Source organism: Eucyclogobius newberryi, unplaced genomic scaffold (assembly GCF_026437365.1).
Source record: "Eucyclogobius newberryi isolate DKJ021-1_F unplaced genomic scaffold, fEucNew1.0.hap1 SCAF_21, whole genome shotgun sequence".
Lineage (NCBI taxonomy): Eukaryota > Metazoa > Chordata > Actinopteri > Gobiiformes > Gobiidae > Eucyclogobius > Eucyclogobius newberryi.
The window spans coordinates 20344316-20363357 of NW_027315846.1; the positions used below are offsets into that span (position 1 = coordinate 20344316).

General features: G+C 46.0%; 1 protein-coding gene across 1 annotated transcript in view; it reads right to left on the reverse strand.

Moving 5' to 3' along the window:
- Nucleotides 1-18366, reverse strand: part of itpk1b (inositol-tetrakisphosphate 1-kinase b) — a 19285-nt gene extending 919 nt beyond the window's left edge. The window contains exons 1-11 of the mRNA XM_072457212.1: nt 18116-18366; nt 17573-17715; nt 15754-15778; nt 13397-13522; nt 11362-11479; nt 6836-6934; nt 6670-6710; nt 6253-6418; nt 5228-5295; nt 4995-5157; nt 1-797 (exon numbers count right to left, since the gene is read on the reverse strand). The exon at nt 1-797 is cut by the window's left edge and continues 919 nt beyond it. Of these exons, the coding sequence (XP_072313313.1) occupies nt 517-797; nt 4995-5157; nt 5228-5295; nt 6253-6418; nt 6670-6710; nt 6836-6934; nt 11362-11479; nt 13397-13522; nt 15754-15778; nt 17573-17667 (1182 nt within the window). The 5' untranslated portion in view covers nt 17668-17715; nt 18116-18366 and the 3' untranslated portion in view covers nt 1-516. The remainder of the gene's footprint in view (nt 798-4994; nt 5158-5227; nt 5296-6252; nt 6419-6669; nt 6711-6835; nt 6935-11361; nt 11480-13396; nt 13523-15753; nt 15779-17572; nt 17716-18115) is intronic.
- Between the last annotated feature and the right edge of the window lie 676 nt (nt 18367-19042).

Consider the following 19042-nt stretch of genomic DNA (forward strand, 5'->3'; position numbering starts at 1 on the left):
AAACAAACGGAATGTTATCCTCAATTGGTGTGTGTAGTGTGTAGTCTTGATAGGACACCACCTGTGCTTGAATCTGAAGGCCTGTGCAGACTCCTCTACCACAAAAGGACTTGGTCACATGACTGTGGGGACTCCGGATGGACTCATGAAGACAGCACTATAGCACTCTTGTCTGCAGGTTATGGGTGTCCAAATGCCCCTAATTAAAATGCCCTATTGACAGCTCAGCATGTCTCCCGTCACTACAGGGGCCAGTACCTCTGCTACCTGAGCATCTGTCTCTGCCAAACTCCCACATCAGAAAAATTAAATGATCAGGCAACTGTTCCAAGGTTCACATTACAGTACTCTAAATCTCATTCAACGAATCAAACATACAAAAGGCAGAGAGAAAATTTTACACCAAATCATTATTTGTTTAACAACTATAGGAAAAGGTTGGGGAGTAGATATAGGATCATCATAATTATTATGATTATAACAAGTTATGGTGTTACCAGGTTTGATCAGGAGCAGTCATTGGGAAGAGGCCTTGGTGGCAATAGTGGACACACAGTGTTGTTGGAAGTTGGGGGACATGGCCGAATTACAGCCCAGTCTCTGTAGAGAGCCCTTGAGCCCACTGTCGCCTTCCACGATCCAGGGGCCACTGGCCTCTTTACCCAGCAGGCCACAGCAGCCCTGAGCCGGGGGGCTGCTGCTGACCGGGACCGGAGCCGCGTCGGTACTCTGACTCTGGAGCACACTGCTTATGTGGTTGAGCAGGTCATTAAAAAACTCTGGCACGCCCTCATAACCTGGAAACATAAAGTGATCAACATTTAGTATTGCTACAGGTTTTTAAAGCAGTACTGTGCAAAATTGAGGAGAATATGAGAAGGGGAGATGGACGGATATACAATTTCACATTTTGACTGTATTTATTCAACACATATATACATTTATTTCTTCTATATGTATTGGCTGATGTTGTAGACAATCTGTCTGAGAATCTCAGTAGATTTCAGGTTCAAATCTCAGACAGTTGAAAAAGAGTAGGAAAAAATGATTTTTACCCAAAGAAGCCATACACACTTTCCCTATTATCGTTTTTTATAAACTGAACAGAAATGATCTTTCACAATAAATGGTAAACAGCCTGGCTCATTTTTACTCAAGTGATGTCAAGCTTTTTAAAGAATAATTTATTATTATAACAGTAACATAATGTTATACAGCAGGTGGCATGATAATGAACATATGCAAAAGAAGGCTTTTTTATAAGGGTACATAGAATTTGGTATAGTCTAGAAATGTGTGCGAGTAGGTTCCTCTGTACCCCAGTCTGAGCTCTGACGGTACGTACAGACAGCAGACGCCTAAACGCGCCCGACGCAGAATTTGAACGCGGGTACATTTGAAAGGTTTACGCCCCGGCCAGTGTACACAGGCGTGCGTACGGAGCGCTCGAGTTGTCTGCGCACATGCACATGTGGCCTTTCATTGTGTAAAATGGCGGATATCGAGAGTGTTGTTTTCGCGTTTTTGGTTTGTTTCTGTCTCTGTATTCCATCGTGAATACATCATACAGCTCCTTTCTCCCACAAACGGCCACAATCAGTCTTTCGTCTGCCATTGTTGACGACGAGCAAGGAAAAAGTGGCTCTTCTTGGGGAATTCCACGGGGAATACCGGAAATGCGAGGGGAAATACGTATGTACGTCACTGGAGCGTCAGCTCTGATTGGCTGCTGCGGCGGCTGCTACGCTTCAGCTGCGAGACCTCAACATATCTGAACGTGTCGCGTAAGCCGCTTTCGTCGCCTCGGTCGCCTCATACGCGCGCTCAAAGCGTCGAGAGCGTAAAAAAAAACGCACCAATCGCGCCGCAAAAACGAAGAAATCACGCCACGGATAACGCACTACGTGCTCGACGCGCGTTTACCATAGACTTTGAATGTAAACTGGACGCTTCGGCCGCAGCGGTGTGGAAGCCGCTTAAGTCAGGTGTGCAGCCCCTCCCCCAACTGTGCCTGCTCTCACACACCTGCCCCTCCCCCACCTGTGCCTGCTCTCACACACCTGCCCCTCCCCCACCTGTGCCTGCTCTCACAGACCTGCCCATCCCTCACGGTTAGGTCTAGATCAGATACCAGCTGGCTCACGGAGGTCAGAATTCCAATATGGCGGCGACCGAAACGGAGGTTACTGGCCCCAACATGATACAACTCATACAGCTCAGGCAATAATTTTCTCTCTTGAGTCCAAATCTACTCTCTTGTCCCTAACCCAATGTCTGAAGCATATCGAGGGCCGCCATATAATTATTGTCTTTTAAGATAGCCATATTGGATTCTGTAACTTCCGTCCCGATTCCGAACTAGTACCGACTCTGCTCTCACACACATTTCCCCCCTCACCTCTGCTCCAACACACCTGCCCCTCCCTTACCTGTGCCTGCTCTCACACACCTGCCCCTCCCTTACCTGTGCCTGCTCTCACACACCTGCCCCTCCCTTACCTGTGCCTGCTCTCACACACCTGCCCCTCCCTTACCTGTGCCTGCTCTCACACACCTGCCCCTCCCTTACCTGTGCCTGCTCTCACACACCTGCCCCTCCCTTACCTGTGCCTGCTCTCACACACTTGCCCCTCCCTTACCTGTGCCTGCTCTCACACACCTGCCCCTCCCTTACCTGTGCCTGCTCTCACAGACCTGCCCCTTCATTACCTGTGCCTGCTCTAACACACCTGCCCCTCCCTTACCTGTGCCTGCTCTAACACACCTGCCCCTCCCTTACCTGTGTCTGCTCTAACACACCTGCCCCTCCCTTACCTGTGTCTGCTCTCACAGACCTGCCCCTTCATTACCTGTGCCTGCTCTAACACACCTGCCCCTCCCTTACCTGTGCATGCTCTCACAGACCTGCCCCTTCATTACCTGTGCCTGCTCTAACACACCTGCCCCTCCCTTACCTGTGCCTGCTCTCACAGACCTGCCCCTCCATTACCTGTGCCTGCTCTAACACACCTGCCCCTCCCTTACCTGTGCCTGCTCTAACACACCTGCCCCTCCCTTACCTGTGTCTGCTCTCACAGACCTGCCCCTTCATTACCTGTGCCTGCTCTCACACACCTGCCCCTCCCATACCTGTGCCTGCTCTCACAGACCTGCCCCTCCATTACCTGTGCCTGCTCTAACACACCTGCCCCTCCCTTACCTGTGTCTGCTCTCACAGACCTGCCCCTTCATTACCTGTGCCTGCTCTCACAGACCTGCCCCTCCATTACCTGTGCCTGCTCTAACACACCTGCCCCTCCCTTACCTGTGTCTGCTCTCACAGACCTGCCCCTTCATTACCTGTGCCTGCTCTAACACACCTGCCCCTCCCTTACCTGTGCCTGCTCTCACACACCTGCCCCTTCATTACCTGTGCCTGCTCTCACAGACCTGCCCCTCCATTACCTGTGCCTGCTCTAACACACCTGCCCCTCCCTTACCTGTGTCTGCTCTCACAGACCTGCCCCTTCATTACCTGTGCCTGCTCTAACACACCTGCCCCTCCCTTACCTGTGTCTGCTCACAGACCTGCCCCTCCATTACCTGTGCCTGCTCTCACACACCTGCCCCTCCCTTATCTGTGCCTGCTCTCACACACCTGCCCCTCCCATACCTGTGCCTGCTCTCACACACCTGCCCCTTCATTACCTGTGCCTGCTCTAACACACCTGCCCCTCCCTTACCTGTGTCTGCTCTCACAGACCTGCCCCTTCATTACCTGTGCCTGCTCTAACACACCTGCCCCTCCCTTACCTGTGTCTGCTCTCACAGACCTGCCCCTTCATTACCTGTGCCTGCTCTAACACACCTGCCCCTCCCTTACCTGTGTCTGCTCTCACAGACCTGCCCCTTCATTACCTGTGCCTGCTCTCACAGACCTGCCCCTCCATTACCTGTGCCTGCTCTAACACACCTGCCCCTCCCTTACCTGTGTCTGCTCTCACAGACCTGCCCCTCCATTACCCCATTACCTGTGCCTGCTCTCACACACCTGCCCCTCCCTTACCTGTGCCTGCTCTCACACACCTGCCCCTCCCATACCTGTGCCTGCTCTCACACACCTGCCCCTCCCTTACCTGTGCCTGCTCTCACAGACCTGCCCCTTCATTACCTGTGCCTGCTCTAACACACCTGCCCCTCCCTTACCAGTCCAGTAGAGTCATCAATATAAACACAGACCTAATAGTTCAATGCAAACTGGTGTATAACAACAAACAAAGCATTATTGTATTTTCCAAAGTAGTCAACTGGCTTCTGTAAGGTTTGAACCTACAATCCGCTGATTGAGAGGCAGGCACTCAACCAACAGACCAGCCAATACATGCTAATGATGCACTATAAGGAGGAGGCTTGGCATCAGAAGGGACATACAGGGAAGACATGGTGCCACAATTATAAAGGATTGCGCAGGAATGTTGCTAAACAAGTGTATACTCCAAGTGGCCATTAGAGGCATACGCCAGCCACGCAAAACTCCTGATTTATAAAACACTCCGTGCGCTCACCCCCACGTTGAGAGTGTGGCTTTGGTGTATTTGCTTTACAAAATCCAAAAATTGAGGCGATCGGCACGTGGGCTTCAGAGGTGAGCAGAGTTGAATGAATATTATAATTTGCACCAAGAGCTGCCTCTGGGTGAGTTTTACCGGTGCGGAGTTTGTTTTGGTCCAGCTTACAGATAATGAAATGCGTAGGTACGTCACTGGAGCATAAACTCTGATTGGTTGCTGCGTCGTGTCGGCCGCCCAAAGTTCTGCTTTGTCCAACAAACGTCCTTGATGTGGCGCGTCAGATGCTCATAATGCTGGACGACCAGGATGAGCGTCCACATAGACTTTGAATGTAAACTGGACGCTTTGATGCTGCAGCGTGAACACTCCATAATATCAAGTGCATGAGACAGTTGAGAGTGCTTAAGAAACCCATTTAAGTGAGTAAAGTGTCTAGTGTTTTACCAGGGAAGGCGTTGATGTCGATAACTGCGTGCTGGCCCGTCTGGTTGTTGATGATGACGTCAATTCCAAACAGAGATACGTCCAGTGCCTGTCGTAGTGAGCGGCACAGCTCCCGGATCACCTCATTGTTCGGGGGTTGGGACACACCCACCACATTGTCCCTCTAAGCACATAATAACCAAGATAAATATGACCAACAATCAGCAGGTAATGCATAATGACATGCTACGTACAGAGGTCAGGTCTGAGGACGACTCAGGTTTAGAAACATTGTGGCTGTTGAAGAAAATGGATTTTCTATCTGAAAAAGAGAGGAAAGAGTCAAATTAAATGTGTCAATATAAACATTGATGGTGAAAGAAATGTCCACGTCTCAGTCAATAGGTGGCAGCAATGTTCAAATGATTCAAAAAAGTATTGGCAGAATTGCTTTTATTATCCAAGGGAATAACACTTTTTGTATTTTGCTTTAAATGTGAATGATATACAGTAGGTCTGACATGTTTTTTTCTTTCTGAAGACAACAGGCCTACCGTATATTTCTTCAGTGGCATATTCAGACCAGGATTTCTTTGAAGCTTTTGATGTATAATGCATGACAAGGGTTTATTGACACCATTTCTCTTTTACTTCTGTGGTTTTTAGCATGATTAATGCAGGGAATCTGAGACGTATGTTGGGAGTAATGTACATTCAGACACAGCTGGCCTATCGGTGGTAAGAACAGTCGTGAGACCATCAGTTAGTGCAAGGTGAGGTGTATGTGCTGTGGACACTGTACTGCGGGATTTATGAGCTTGACAAGGGCACAGCTCCTCTGCTGCTGCACTCTACATTCCAGCCGCTTTATACAAAACAGACTGTTGTTCTGATCAACAGGCACTTTGCATCAGGGCCTACGGTTTCACAGGCAAATGCTGGGGACAGACCAGGATTAGGAATGCTCTCTTTTTTGGGGTATTTTTTGGCCGTAGGCTTTATGAGACAGGATAGCTTAGCATAAAATGGGGATGAAAAGGAAGGGAGGACATGTAGAAAATTGTCGAGTCGAGATTCGAACTCACGACACCGCACCGAGCAGCACTAGGAACTGTCTTCGGTCTTATAAAGTCAGTGCAGTCCTTTTGTCACTTCACTGGACGTGCAGCAAAATGTGCTTTGTTCTTCCTAAAAGACCATATAGGGCCAATCGGAGGGACTATAAAGCAATTTATGAGGACCTTTGGAGTGCATTTTTGTCTTAGCTGTAGCTGCTCACCCGCAGGTCCAGAGGGGAAGTTCTTCAGGGAGGGTCTCTCCACCACTGTGTGCGAGTCCCCAACCACAAAGACTTTGTACAGCACCGCATTGTGGTTGATGAAACTCTGGATGACACAGGGGGGCTTCACGTCCTTCAGGTCCTCCTCGCTAAAGATAATGGCCATCTGCAAGCAGCAAAATAAACAATAATCAGACACATTATATGAAAAAAACAAAAAACATTTCAAATGGTTTAAACTATGAATCCCTAACAGATGTGTCATAATGTGTAATACAGGCTTGGCCTCTAACAAATGATTCCAACAAAGTCAGTTGATAGATGATGGGATAGTTTTAAATGACGGAATGATTGCCAGTGTCTTGTGACAGTTTTACACTTTATCACCAGAGGGTGCGGGTGACCTTTGAGTCTTACCTCATGGGAGTTGGTTCCATGAGCCACTCGAGTTTTACAAACTGAAAAAAACAACAGTGTGTTTAAGACAATATTTATGATGAAAGCTCATTTCAATAAAGAACAAATGGAGTCACCTGCTCAGACATTACAGAGCAGAACATGGGAGATCACAACTGAGACTTACTGAATGGGAATGTGAGGCCCTGCTCCTGGATCTGCTCGAGCACGTCTGCGCTGCACTCGCTGTTCAGGACCATGAACGGAGGAGAACAGATCCTATCATCTGTCAGCAGCACGGGACACAAGCACACATGGAAATGGATCAAACTGTACAATTTACAATTATATTTGATATTTTCTGAGAGTTCACAATGAAAAGGTTAAATCTATCCATAGAAAAAGCGGGTGAATAAAAGTAGCCTGTTCATGTTCCAGCTGCAGTATAGACGGCATGTATGTATATGTATTATAGTAGAAATACAACTACCTCCCCAGAGAACAGAACTAAATATTCTGGAATTATAAAGTAGATTTAGATCTGGAAGCTCTAATTGTTTGGACTTTGAACTGTCAATTCAACCATACCTTACTTAATCAGGTCTTTACAAGGAAGCAAATGCACACAAAATGGACGTCTTATTTTCCTGTAATAATAGTGCACCACGAGCTGGAAGCAGCTCTTGAACTAGGTATATTGTGTGGTCTTGTTACCAGTTTTTCAGGTTTAAATGTATGTTGCAGAGTCAGTCACTACAAATCAGTCAAAAAACAATAATCAAACTTTACATGTAAATATGCAAAAAAGCTCAGCTCCAAGTGTGTTACATAAGAGTGTGCAGCTGGCTGATTCTGGCTCTGTCCCTCTTCAGCTGCTGGGTCTGTTCCAGTGCCCATCGCTCTCTGACTCCAACCAGATTTGTCATACTTATGTTATTGTAACAGGACAAGAATAGCGTATAATGTCTTTCAGGAAACAATCTACTCTGGGGAACATGTCTGCATTGCGTCACAGAATTCCCAAAGACCTGAATTCTGTCAGAAAAAAAACAGTATGCTCAACATGAGGTTACAGGCAAACAGTGGTGAGCTAAGTGCAGCAGGAAGCAAGGACGAGCCGATGCTTTTGTAAGTGAGCTTTGAGGAACTACGTCTAAACAATAAATGCTACGGCAGACCTGATGGAGCCAGAGTTTATGGGACAATGTAGGAATTAGTTTAAAAGATCATTATCCACTTGTGCTTCTCCCGAGTCTTCTGCTTCACAGATTCTAGTGCACTGCAGTTATGACATGCAGAACTGGCGGAGTTCTAACACCTACGTTCAGATCTGGCTCACCTCTCAGTCAGAATGAGCTGCTTACATTAGGCCCTGAGTGCAGCACTGTTTCTGTTTGACAGGGTTTCCAAGAAACCTCCAAGAGCTTCAACACCACTAATCAGCCGAGTGTGTTTGATTGAAAATGTGTGGAATTCGATTACAAGTCATTATTACAGGTTTATAATCCAAGTATAGCACACAATGTAAAACAGATTTTCAACAAAGGAAGCTTGAAGATTGCAATGTATCTTAGTCCCCACAGGCTATCAATTACAGCATTCAGTTTAACTCCTTAACAGGGAAACTCGTATAAAGAGTATTACACAGCATTTAAAATCTCCGAAATAGTTCACTAGTCATCCTTAACAATGAAGAGAATGTGCACAGACTAGGCCGTATGTGAGGCCCCTCAAAGCTACAGCGACAGCAGCGTTTTATTCTGTCAGAGAAACTCAAATGCACCCCGAGCACTTCTTTGTTTTCAGTGAGCTGCAGAGCCTGAAGCTTCGAATGGTGTTGCCATGGCAGCTCAACGCTCAGCTGATAAGGAGGAAGTGACTGTGCAAGTGAACGACAAATGGGCCTTTTTTATTAGCGCACATGCATTTTGCACTTTGATATTGTGGTTGTGGTCTACACATTACACGGCATGGTCAAAATGGTTGCTATTCACCATCAGGCTTGTTTTCAGGCACTTTAAATGGCTGAAAGGACTTGCCCTCAGTGCCTTTATAAACCCTGAGCGAGCCAAAAAGGAACAATAACATATTTTATTACCAGACAAAATGCCAAAGAAAGAACAAGATAAGGTGATGGTTAAGTTACACTAAGCTAAAACCTAAACCAACCATACATCATTTTCCATATAGGGACACATTAGAATTAGAGTAGAAGTGCAAGCCTCCCGTATCTTAAGATAAGATGAGATAATCCTTCATTGTCCCACATGGGGAAATTTCATTGGTGCAACGCAGGTAGATACAGAGGTAGATACAGAAGAAAAGAACAGATCACTTATAGGAAGTTTGAAAAACACTTTCAGTAGAAGATCTCCTATAAACAAAAACTCCCATAGACAAATAAATAAATACATAAATACCATTGCATGTGATCACGACAGTAATTGCACATGAACATGTGTCACGACAGCACATAGATTGCACATGAATTTCACAGTAATTGCACATGAATCACAACAGTAATTGCACATATGACGGAATTGCACATGGTTAGGTCAGTATTGCGAGTGTTCAGGACTAACAGTGTTTGGTATAAAGTCTGACAGCAGCAGGAAAGAAAGACCTACGAAACCTCTCCCTCCCACAGCGAGGGTGGATCAGTCTCTCACTGAAGCTGCTCTCCAGAGCGGACAGAGTGTCCTGCAGGGGGTGAGACTCATGGTCCAGCATAGATGTGAATCTAGCCAGGACCCTTCTGTCCCCCACCTCCTGCACCGAGTCCAGAGCACAGCCCAGGACGGAGCTGGACTTCTTGATGACTTTGTCCAGTCTCTTCCACTCCCTCTCTGTGATGCTGCTGCTGCAGCAGGCCACACCGTACAGGAGGGCTGATGCCACCACAGAGTCGTAGAAGGTCTTCAGGAGTGGCCCTGTCACTCCAAAAGACCCGAGTCTCCTCAGGAGGGAGAGCCAACTCTGGCTCTTCCTGTACAGTGCGTCTGTGTTATGAGTCCAGTCCAGTTTGTGGTTCAGATGAACACCCAGGTACTTGTATGAGTCCACTCTCTCAATGTCCCGTCCCTGGATGTTCACTGGTGAGGGGGCAGTGGGGTGGCGTCTGCGGAAGTCCACCACCATCTCCTTGGTCACCCCGCGTTGATAAGGAGGTGGTTCCGCTGACACCAGTCCACAAAGTCCTGCTCCAGTCCCCTGTACTCCGCATCATCCTCGTCCGTGATGAGTCCGATGATGGCAGAGTCATCAGAAAACTTCTGCAGGACACAGCTGTCCGTGTCGTGTCTGAAGTCTGCAGTGTAAAGGGTGAAGAGAAAGGGCGTGAGGACGGTGCCCTGGGGCGCCCCCACACTGCAGGTCCGAGTGTCAGACACACTAACACAAACTGGGGTCGGTCCGTGAGGTAGTCCAGGATCCACTCTGCCAGGTCATACTCTACACCAGCCGTCTCCAGCTTGTCCCTCAGGAGCAGCGGCTGGATGGTGTTGAAGGCGCTGGAAAGATCGAAGAACAGGATCCTCACAGCGCTGCCAGGCTTTTCCAGGTGAGAGAGAGAGCGGTGCAGCAGGGAGATGACGGCGTCCTCCACTCCGATGCCAGGCCGATATGCAAACTGCAGCGGGTCCATGGCTGAGCTCACGGTGGAGCGGAGGTGGTCCAGGACCAGTCGCTCCAGTGTCTTCATCAGGTGGGACGTGAGAGCCACTGGCCTGAAGCTGTTGAGGTCTTTGGCGCACGGTGTCTTAGGCACAGGTACCAGACAGGAGGTCTTCCAGACCTGTGGTACCACCCTCAGCTTCAGGCTCATGTTGAAGACATGCTCCATAACTCCACACAGTTCATCTGCGCAGGACTTAAGGAGCCTGGGGCTGATGCCGTCAGGTCTTGCTGCCTTCCTCACTTTAATCCTCTTCAGCTCACTCCTCACCTGTGCTGCTGAGACAGTCAGTGGTTGGCAGGGGGACTGTGTGCTGGGGGGGATGGGTGAGTCCAGGCGAAGTGGGGAGCTGATGGTCCGGGGCAGAGAAGTGAAGAGGAACAGATGCAGGGCATTGTCCAGCTGTGGAAGAGGGAGCATGCAACTGTGCAGGGGGAGGGGCGAGTGACCGATCAAATCAGTGAGCATTTAAATCATTCACCCACTGTAGATCCCCCTCTGTCTGGGCAGGGGGGATTTTGAAGCCTGTGATAAAATGTGAATATATGAGTATATTTCTGTGATGTATTTTATCTGCATAATAGTGATATTTTATCTGCATCATTAGTCTAAGAGAAGAACGGGTGTGTGACAAACTGCATTTGTGAAGGGGTCGTAAAGATGGGCCAAAGGATGTTTACCCCAGGAGGGGGGGTGACAGCCCAGAGGAGTTTGGGTAATGTTTACCAAAGGCTTTATCTCTACGGAAAAATACAAAGTGCCTTGATGTGAAGCTGACCAATGAGAAATGTGACCCGCCTATTCCAGAATATCTAATAAAACCAACCAGCATGGGAAAAAACGGAGTGAGGCGCAGGAGGGTCAGCCAGGCTCCTTACAACGGCCTGGCTGACACAGCCCAGCGTTTTCTCCCAAGCTTGCCATACAAATGTCTGAAGTTTCTGTGTCGTTTCATATTCTAAGTTGAATTGTGTTCTCAATGTGTTACGGAATAGCATCGGTGTATGTCTGATTCCATGACAAAGCCCGAGATGCATTACCTTGCATACTGCTCTCTATCCGGTGCACGAGCTGGTAAGACTTGCAGCGGTCCAGCAGGGTCCGGATGGCTGGCAGTGGGTCTAGGACAATGGTCTTGGGATGTGCATCGATGTAGTCCTACACAGAAAAAGGGAATATTACAGAGCTGAATTGTGAGTGGTTGTTACACGATCACTACGCGTCCACAGTGGGTCAGTAGTATTAGCTCGTACATAAGCTTTAGTTGTTAGCATATGCGCGGGCTCATTGCACACATCTGTTCTGTGACTGTAGCAGCCTTCGGACGGATACTGAGCAAGAACAACACTGACTAGAAGCACGCACGGCGCTGACAAAATGTCCTTCAGTGGGCTGCTGGAGCGTAATAAATAGACTTCAAACATAGCATAAACAAATGCCTCTGCCATGACATGTATAGGATTTACTTTGGATCTATCAAGAATGCAGTGTTGATTATGCAACGGCCAGTTCAGGATACGGCTCTGCTGATGGGAAGGTCAGCATCAGATTTGTGGTGATGAAGGGCAGGTGACTGTGTGCGCTAGGTCTGAGGGCGACGGCGGGTGACGGTGCGCTAGGTCCGGCGGGTGAGCGCAGAGACTCAGTGGGTGTCCAGCAGAGAGCAAATCTAGTTTAGCCTGCAGTTTAGTCCTCTACACACATGTTCTGAAACAACTTTGAGGCGCGAGTGAAATTGAATTTCTTCTTATGTGAAGTAGAGTATTTCACGTTATTTCAAAGGCCGTGGCTGCAGAGGGGTCAAATAGCCCAGCAGTTTCAGGAGCCGCGGCACGGCCATATAGCCTCATGCCTAACCCTAACCCTGACCCTAACCTTAACCCGGCGCGGTCTAACCCGGCCCGGTCAAATAGCCCAGCAGTTTCAGGAGCCGCGGCACGAAATAGCCTAGCAGTTTCGGCCGCGCGCCTGTAAACACTCCCTATTTCAAATTATTTCCTGGTGGGTTGCAGGATAATTTAGTCTGAATAACTATTTGCCAAAGGAGTAAGTAACATTCTCTTACACGTTTGGCAAACAATTTGACTTGTTTTCCATGTGTTGAAAAAAGTCAAACCTATATAAAGTAAACAGAAGTAATTAGTCAAAAACTATTCAAATTAAAGAATAATATTCTAAATTCAAATCATGTAGATATTTATTTTTTGACAGGACATGTTTAAAATGTGTAGGCTACTGTGTGAACTGATTGTTTTTTAAAATAAATGTAAATTGTAGGAGTTAAAATGGGTGATATGAGGTTATACAGTATATACACTGAATATTATACAGATACGAGTCTTATTGGAATTTGATCTGATATTTGACACTCGTATTTTTTCCAACTGCCCCAGTCTGTGTGTTATTCACAGATTTTCCTCAGTGCATCAGATTTGTCTTTTCAAACCGAAAGAGAAGGGCAGTCAAAATTAAAAACTAATTACAATAAGACAAAACATTTTATATTCCAAATAAATAAGTACATATTGTATCGCCAAAGATTATATACACAAAAATGCACTCACTGATGAAAACTAATGTATGCAACAAATATCTGATCAAGGAAATTAAGTTAACAGCTCACTATTACAAAAGGAGCGTTATAAATAACAAAACTGAGCAACAAGGAGAAGTAAACACAGAGAAACATGACCTTTTCACACTTCAGGCCATAAACTGTGATTCCACATCAACAGGAAAGGTCTGGTGCAACAAGCTGTCAAATCACTGACTGCACCACTGCTTTGTTGTGGCAACCACGACTCAATAAAAGGCCAGTTCACAATGTATTATTTCCAGTGTGAAAACAATTGTGTACGCCGTGTTTGGCTGTATGACTTAACACGTCAATGACACGTATGAGATTCATTTGAAACGGGCACGTGACTGAGTTTGTCTATCGCTGAGGCTGTTCAACACCACAACACATCCTCTTATAGACCATTTTTTTGTATTTTTGTCCAATCGAGCATGTTGCATGTTAATCCTCTGAGCTCCATACAAGGCAGTGTGTGTAATAGTAGAAGCGTGTGACACCTGTACTCTCTGCACCAGCAGCATGGCCTGAGAGTCGTTCTGGTCGGCCTCCAGTATCAGGTCTGTCAGTTTGTGGATGATGACGTCCAGAGGGCCCTGCTCCTCCAGCGGCTGATTCAGGTCCAGCTTCAAAATAACAAAACACACGTCAATACTTTTTATTTAAATGAGTAGTAGAGAACAAAAAACTTGTTTTTCTCACATTTTTAAACCAAAAAATCACAGCTTTTTAATGCGTTCTCAGATCAAAGTTTAGCCCGGCTGCAACTTCACTGGCAGGTATTTGTCTGACGACTTGTGCTGGTATAAGTCACATAAATGAGACTGAGGGTCAGTCTGAGGCTGAATTACAGTTAGGCAAAACAGAGCTACACGTGGGTCCGCATTTTTAAGTAACATTCCACACGTTAATATATAGTCACTCTTTCAACAGCAAGTCTTCAAAGCACCAACTCTCGCCAGAATTCACTGAAATGACATAAACGGGTGGGCCAGGCCCGTGCATATCGGTATCAGCATTTGTGAACACACCTGTGCAAATATGTCACACTGGGTCTTTGTTCCTCATGTTCCTGTGCTGCTGTGATCGATGAGGGCCTGCTCTTTTACAGTTAATGATTACTCTAAAGGAATGACAAGCTGATGATTACTGATGCCTTTGGTCGATTACAGCGGCTAATAAATGTGTATGAGATTCTACACCTATTCACCTGTGAGGCCCAAACTGAGGACACAGCTCACTCACTCTCTCCTCTCTACGCACTCTTTCTCTCTGCGCTCTCTCGGCCTGCCCTGACACGCTCCCCTGTGCTGTCCATTTGGCACCCCTGTACAGACGTGTGTATGCATGTCCTGACTACAGTATGCTACATGGCACACCCAAGATACAAATACAAATAAGAGCGTGGGTCCTGAAAGTGCAGATTTATTTGATTGAAAGATGATGTTAGAAAATCCAAGGTTTGTGTCCACACCCAGCGCAGACGGTCCTGTGCCTCTGATGTACTTCTAAATGCTCTGGAGAGGCCCTGCGTAGTTGTGATGCGGATGGACAGAATAGGGAGCCCATGTCAGAGTATTTTTAATTTTGATGTAGCTCTGCTAGCTGAAGGCCACAGCAGCCAGGGGAAATCTGGACTAAAGCAAAGGACAACTATGGGTTTGGGCTCAGTTCACACAAGACATCAAGGTCTGCATTTCTCTGTTCTGTCTTCACACATGTGCGAGGGCGGCTGTAGCGAGACATGAGAGACAATCTTACTGTTCTGCCAATGACAGGACAATGGAAGTAGGATTCATTCCTGTACAACTGCACATTCTAAGCCAGTCGCAAAGAACGCCCACCAAAATGTAATGTGTAACATGAGAATCCTGTTGAGTGTCCATTTGTTCTACTGTTTGTGTCTGAGAGCAGTCGGCTTCAGACTGAGCACACGTCCACAGCCTAATGCAGTTCTCTGAGGAGCCGGGGCACGGGGGCTGAGAATGACTGAACAGAAACACAACCATCTATCCGTGCACACTGTGGAACACATTTGAAACAGTTCATTATATTCATTGATTGTCAAACAATGTAGCCAGAATATGCTAATTATTTTCCATTTATAACCATGATTAAAGGAAATGAAGGTCACCAATTCAGACTTGAATGTGTTTATTATTACAAAGAATCAAGTGTAAACTCGGACACTGAAGGTTGTGTTTGCACTCCTCACAGACAAGGTCACCCACTTATAACAGTATACAGCAGCCACTCTCCTGTCCTTGCCCTGATAAGCGTATGCCATTTGTCTGTAGTACTGAAGCTAAAAGATAGAGCATTAGATTTGGGTTGACAGAGTTTTCATCATGACAAAAAGATCTGTGTGACTCTGTAAATAAAAGCTCAAACCCTCCTTGTTGTTAGATAACAAACAGGCCAATATTACTTTTAGTACTTTTTAGTAATAAAAGATGTGTCAATCAAACATTCACTATCCTGGGGGTTTTCTGCAATCAACAGAAAGTCCTCAAAATAATTGAATGAGCAGCTTAGTCCTGCCTCTGACAGACATGGCTCTTTACACTGGAGAGTTTACAGTGGATTACAGTGTTGTTGGAGACCTGTTTTACTTAAACACAAGGCCATAGAAGCCATAGAACCTCTCTGTGTAGGAATCATGCCTTATGCTTTGTAGCTCCTTATTGCCATTGCATAAAAAGGCCCTCAGGCGTAAGTCTTAGCAGCTAGACTGTCAGAGTGAAATCACCATAATAATAGAGAGATTACTGCATTTTTATACCTCTTATATTCCACAAGAGCACCTTGATTTAGCTTGTGACAACAAAACGTTTGTGAGAAATAATGTGTGCCCTACCTGAACAACTTCAATTCCTCGTTTCCTGTGAAGAGATGAAACAAATGGTCGGTGACGAGCTTTATACTGTCCATAAGCTGTACAGTACATAACTATTGTCAGAAAACTTGTACATGGTAATGCTCTAGCCTTATATTTTTGCTCGACTTGGACAATATTGAATTAGAATAAGGTCTATTTTAATTATTTATTGTTTTTTGATTGCATACTTCTACTGGCCTGCTGTTCTTGAACTGTGCATTAAAACAATGTCCCCACTGTGCTGTGCAACAAGTTTTAAATCTAATCTTAGTCTGTTATGAAGATGAATGGCAAAGAAATTTCACGGTCACAGCAGGTTCATGACAAAAGAACAAATCAGCAGTGAAAATCAACAGAGCCTGAAAACATTTAAATATCAACCTCATCTTCCCAGTTTTTGGCCCAAATCAGTTGCTTAGCAACCAGCAGAAGCTCGGCAGAATGAAGTGTCACAGACCAGACTGAGCTCAGGACAAGCGTTTCTGATGACATCACAATATGGGTTTTTGAGGTGTGGCTGGACACACAACAGAATACTAACTACTGTCCTCTATTGTCATTTCAGGTTTAAGTGAAATATTATTATCTCAAACATCACCATTTATACATAAGCAGGTTGTAACACAGGCTTCAGAGCAGGCTGGGCAGGTTCTTGGTTACACATGTGACACATCCACAGGTTTCTCACAAAAACAGGTTGAGCCTAAACGCAGGTTATGCAGTAGCTCAGACTCGGCCTGTCTGACAGCCCAATCCTTTGGTCAAAGGCTGTCTAACATGTAGGGCTGGCCTGCAAAGGGCGGAGCCGTAGGCTGCATTGTAGACTACTGTAAAAGAGGAAACTAGGACACTAAGGCTTGGCCAAAGCATAACCTGTTGTAAACTCTGCCAATATAATCTTTTATGAGGCAATGAGACTAATCAGTCCTGCCATAAAGGTCAGTTACAAAATCATACCAGAGAAATCCTACTAGATCCACCCTGCAAAGTACTTATTTAGAACTGTACTGCGTGAGACTAATAAATCCGTCAAATGATAACAGTGGTTAATGGAAAGCAATGTGACACATTCTTATCTCATCAGGCTCAAGTTCATCACGTCTCATTCTGAATGAACATTTAAACTGTGTTTAGACATTAATTTAGTTTAGGTTTTTTGGTACAATAATGTTGTTTAGCTTTGCAAAATATATTATAAGATAAACATCAAATTCCAATTCTTTATTAAGTATGATGTATTTGGAAATGTAGTTTTGGCCTTTCCTTGACAACATCAGATCAGAAAGAAAGACATTAATGTATTGATCAAATCTGAATTAATCTTCATAATATCAATCATAACCATTAAGAACATTGACACATTCCACATGCTACACTGTACACAATCATGGTCATAGCCACTGATTGTACATACAAGTTTTTTTTCCTCTACCTGAACAGTGTGTTAGATTAAAGTATTTTGTAAAGTTATTGATCTAGTTTTTGATTGCGCTTCTTTTCTCCTGCTATTGAATTATGCGCGGCAACGCGGGAATTTACCTATTGTGGGACAAATAAAGGTTCTCTTATCTTATATGATCTGGGAGTCATAAAGAGACTGCGCATTAGAACAGCTTCAGATACACTATGTCAACAATGTTTGTCTCCTCAGTACAAACTGCCTTGCCCAGAGAATCCGGAATTTACCATTTCTGTAACTGTAAACCAGATCCACAGAAGAAGAAACAGACTCCATGAGACTTTCTCCCTCACATGATACTGAGCATCTGCCGCTGCTGTCTGAGGTGAAACAACATACCTGCACATATCCGCAAAAGCCTGAAAATTTAGTTTCTTGAGTTTCTTCTCGCTGAGCCAGTAGCCGACTCTTCGGCCTCTGAGAAAGGTCTGCATGTCCACTTTGTCCCGGTGCCTCTGTGTTGGTTAAGAAGACTACAGGACCTGCACAACAGCACACACAGTACAGTCATAACACAGCACAGTCAGAACACTGCCCGCCAACATGATCAGTCTGCTCCACAAATGCCTTCCGCAGCGGGTCAGGTGCCACTCCTGCAGAGCGGTCTGGTCCAGGCTCCAGCATCACGGACCACACGCACTTTAGCTAAGCGGCTAAAGCTAGCTGACTAGCAGGCGCGCGCGTACACACACACACACATACACACACATACATACATACATACAAACACACACACTTCTGCTAACACATAGCACGCTATTAGAAACTGTCCTCGCGTTCTACTGAAGCGCACAGACACACACTCAACGCCACAGCTAAACACAAACTATGTGAACAGTGACGGGTTTGGCCGTAAACAGCGGCAGTGACAGGCTAACTAACCTGGTGTAGCGCTCTTCCTGGACCTCTGCGATGTTCACTAGCTAGCTGTGCTTGTTTCCCATCCTCCGTCCATCCGCCGGCGGAGACGAGAGCCAGCCCGGTGTGGAGCAGGTGACAGATGACAGAGACAGAGACAGAGATGTGTGTGTGCTGCCTGTGGTGAGCCGAGCAGGGGCCGTGACGCACAGCACCGCGCACACACCCAGAGGACGCGTTCACGGACCCTCAGGAAAACACAGCTCTCAGCCAGGGCAGCTGCGTCAGGACCGCTTTACTGCCGGTGAAATACCAGAGCTCTGTGGAGCGTAAACAGTTGGAGCTTAAAATGAGCATTTGTGTGAGCATCACCAGTGCGTGGAGTAATCACGCACATAAGAGCAATATTTGAAACGAACCGTATAACCATATATTCCACTCTCCCGATAATGGTCCTTGTTTCTCTGCTGTCCCCATGACTGTCCCCATCTCCTTTTCTTCCTGCTCCTTTTCTACACTGTGAGTCCTCTCTGTTATTATAGTCCCTTTAGGATAAACTTTCATTCATAGGTTTAGGTATACACTGTCTGAAGTTTAATTTCATCTCAGATTTTGCGCCCCCTCGCGGCCTCAGAGAGTTTAAAATAAAAAGTTTGGATTGAAGTGCAAGTGCCCGTGATGTGGTCTATGTGAGTAAGCCATTCCCAAACCCTGCTACGCTGCGGCTCCTCAATCACAACAAACCCACAGGATCCCCAATCATATTTGACAATATCGTTAAGATTTAATATACAAATACAAATAAATGGAAATAAATGGCTGTAGGCTTAGTAATAATTGAATGTACTAAATTTAAACGAATATTTGTTTTTAAACCTCTAAGCCCTCCCAAGGGGCTCAAATCCCGTTTTGGGAACCACTGGCACAAAATCACAAAGTCTTCTCAAGCAG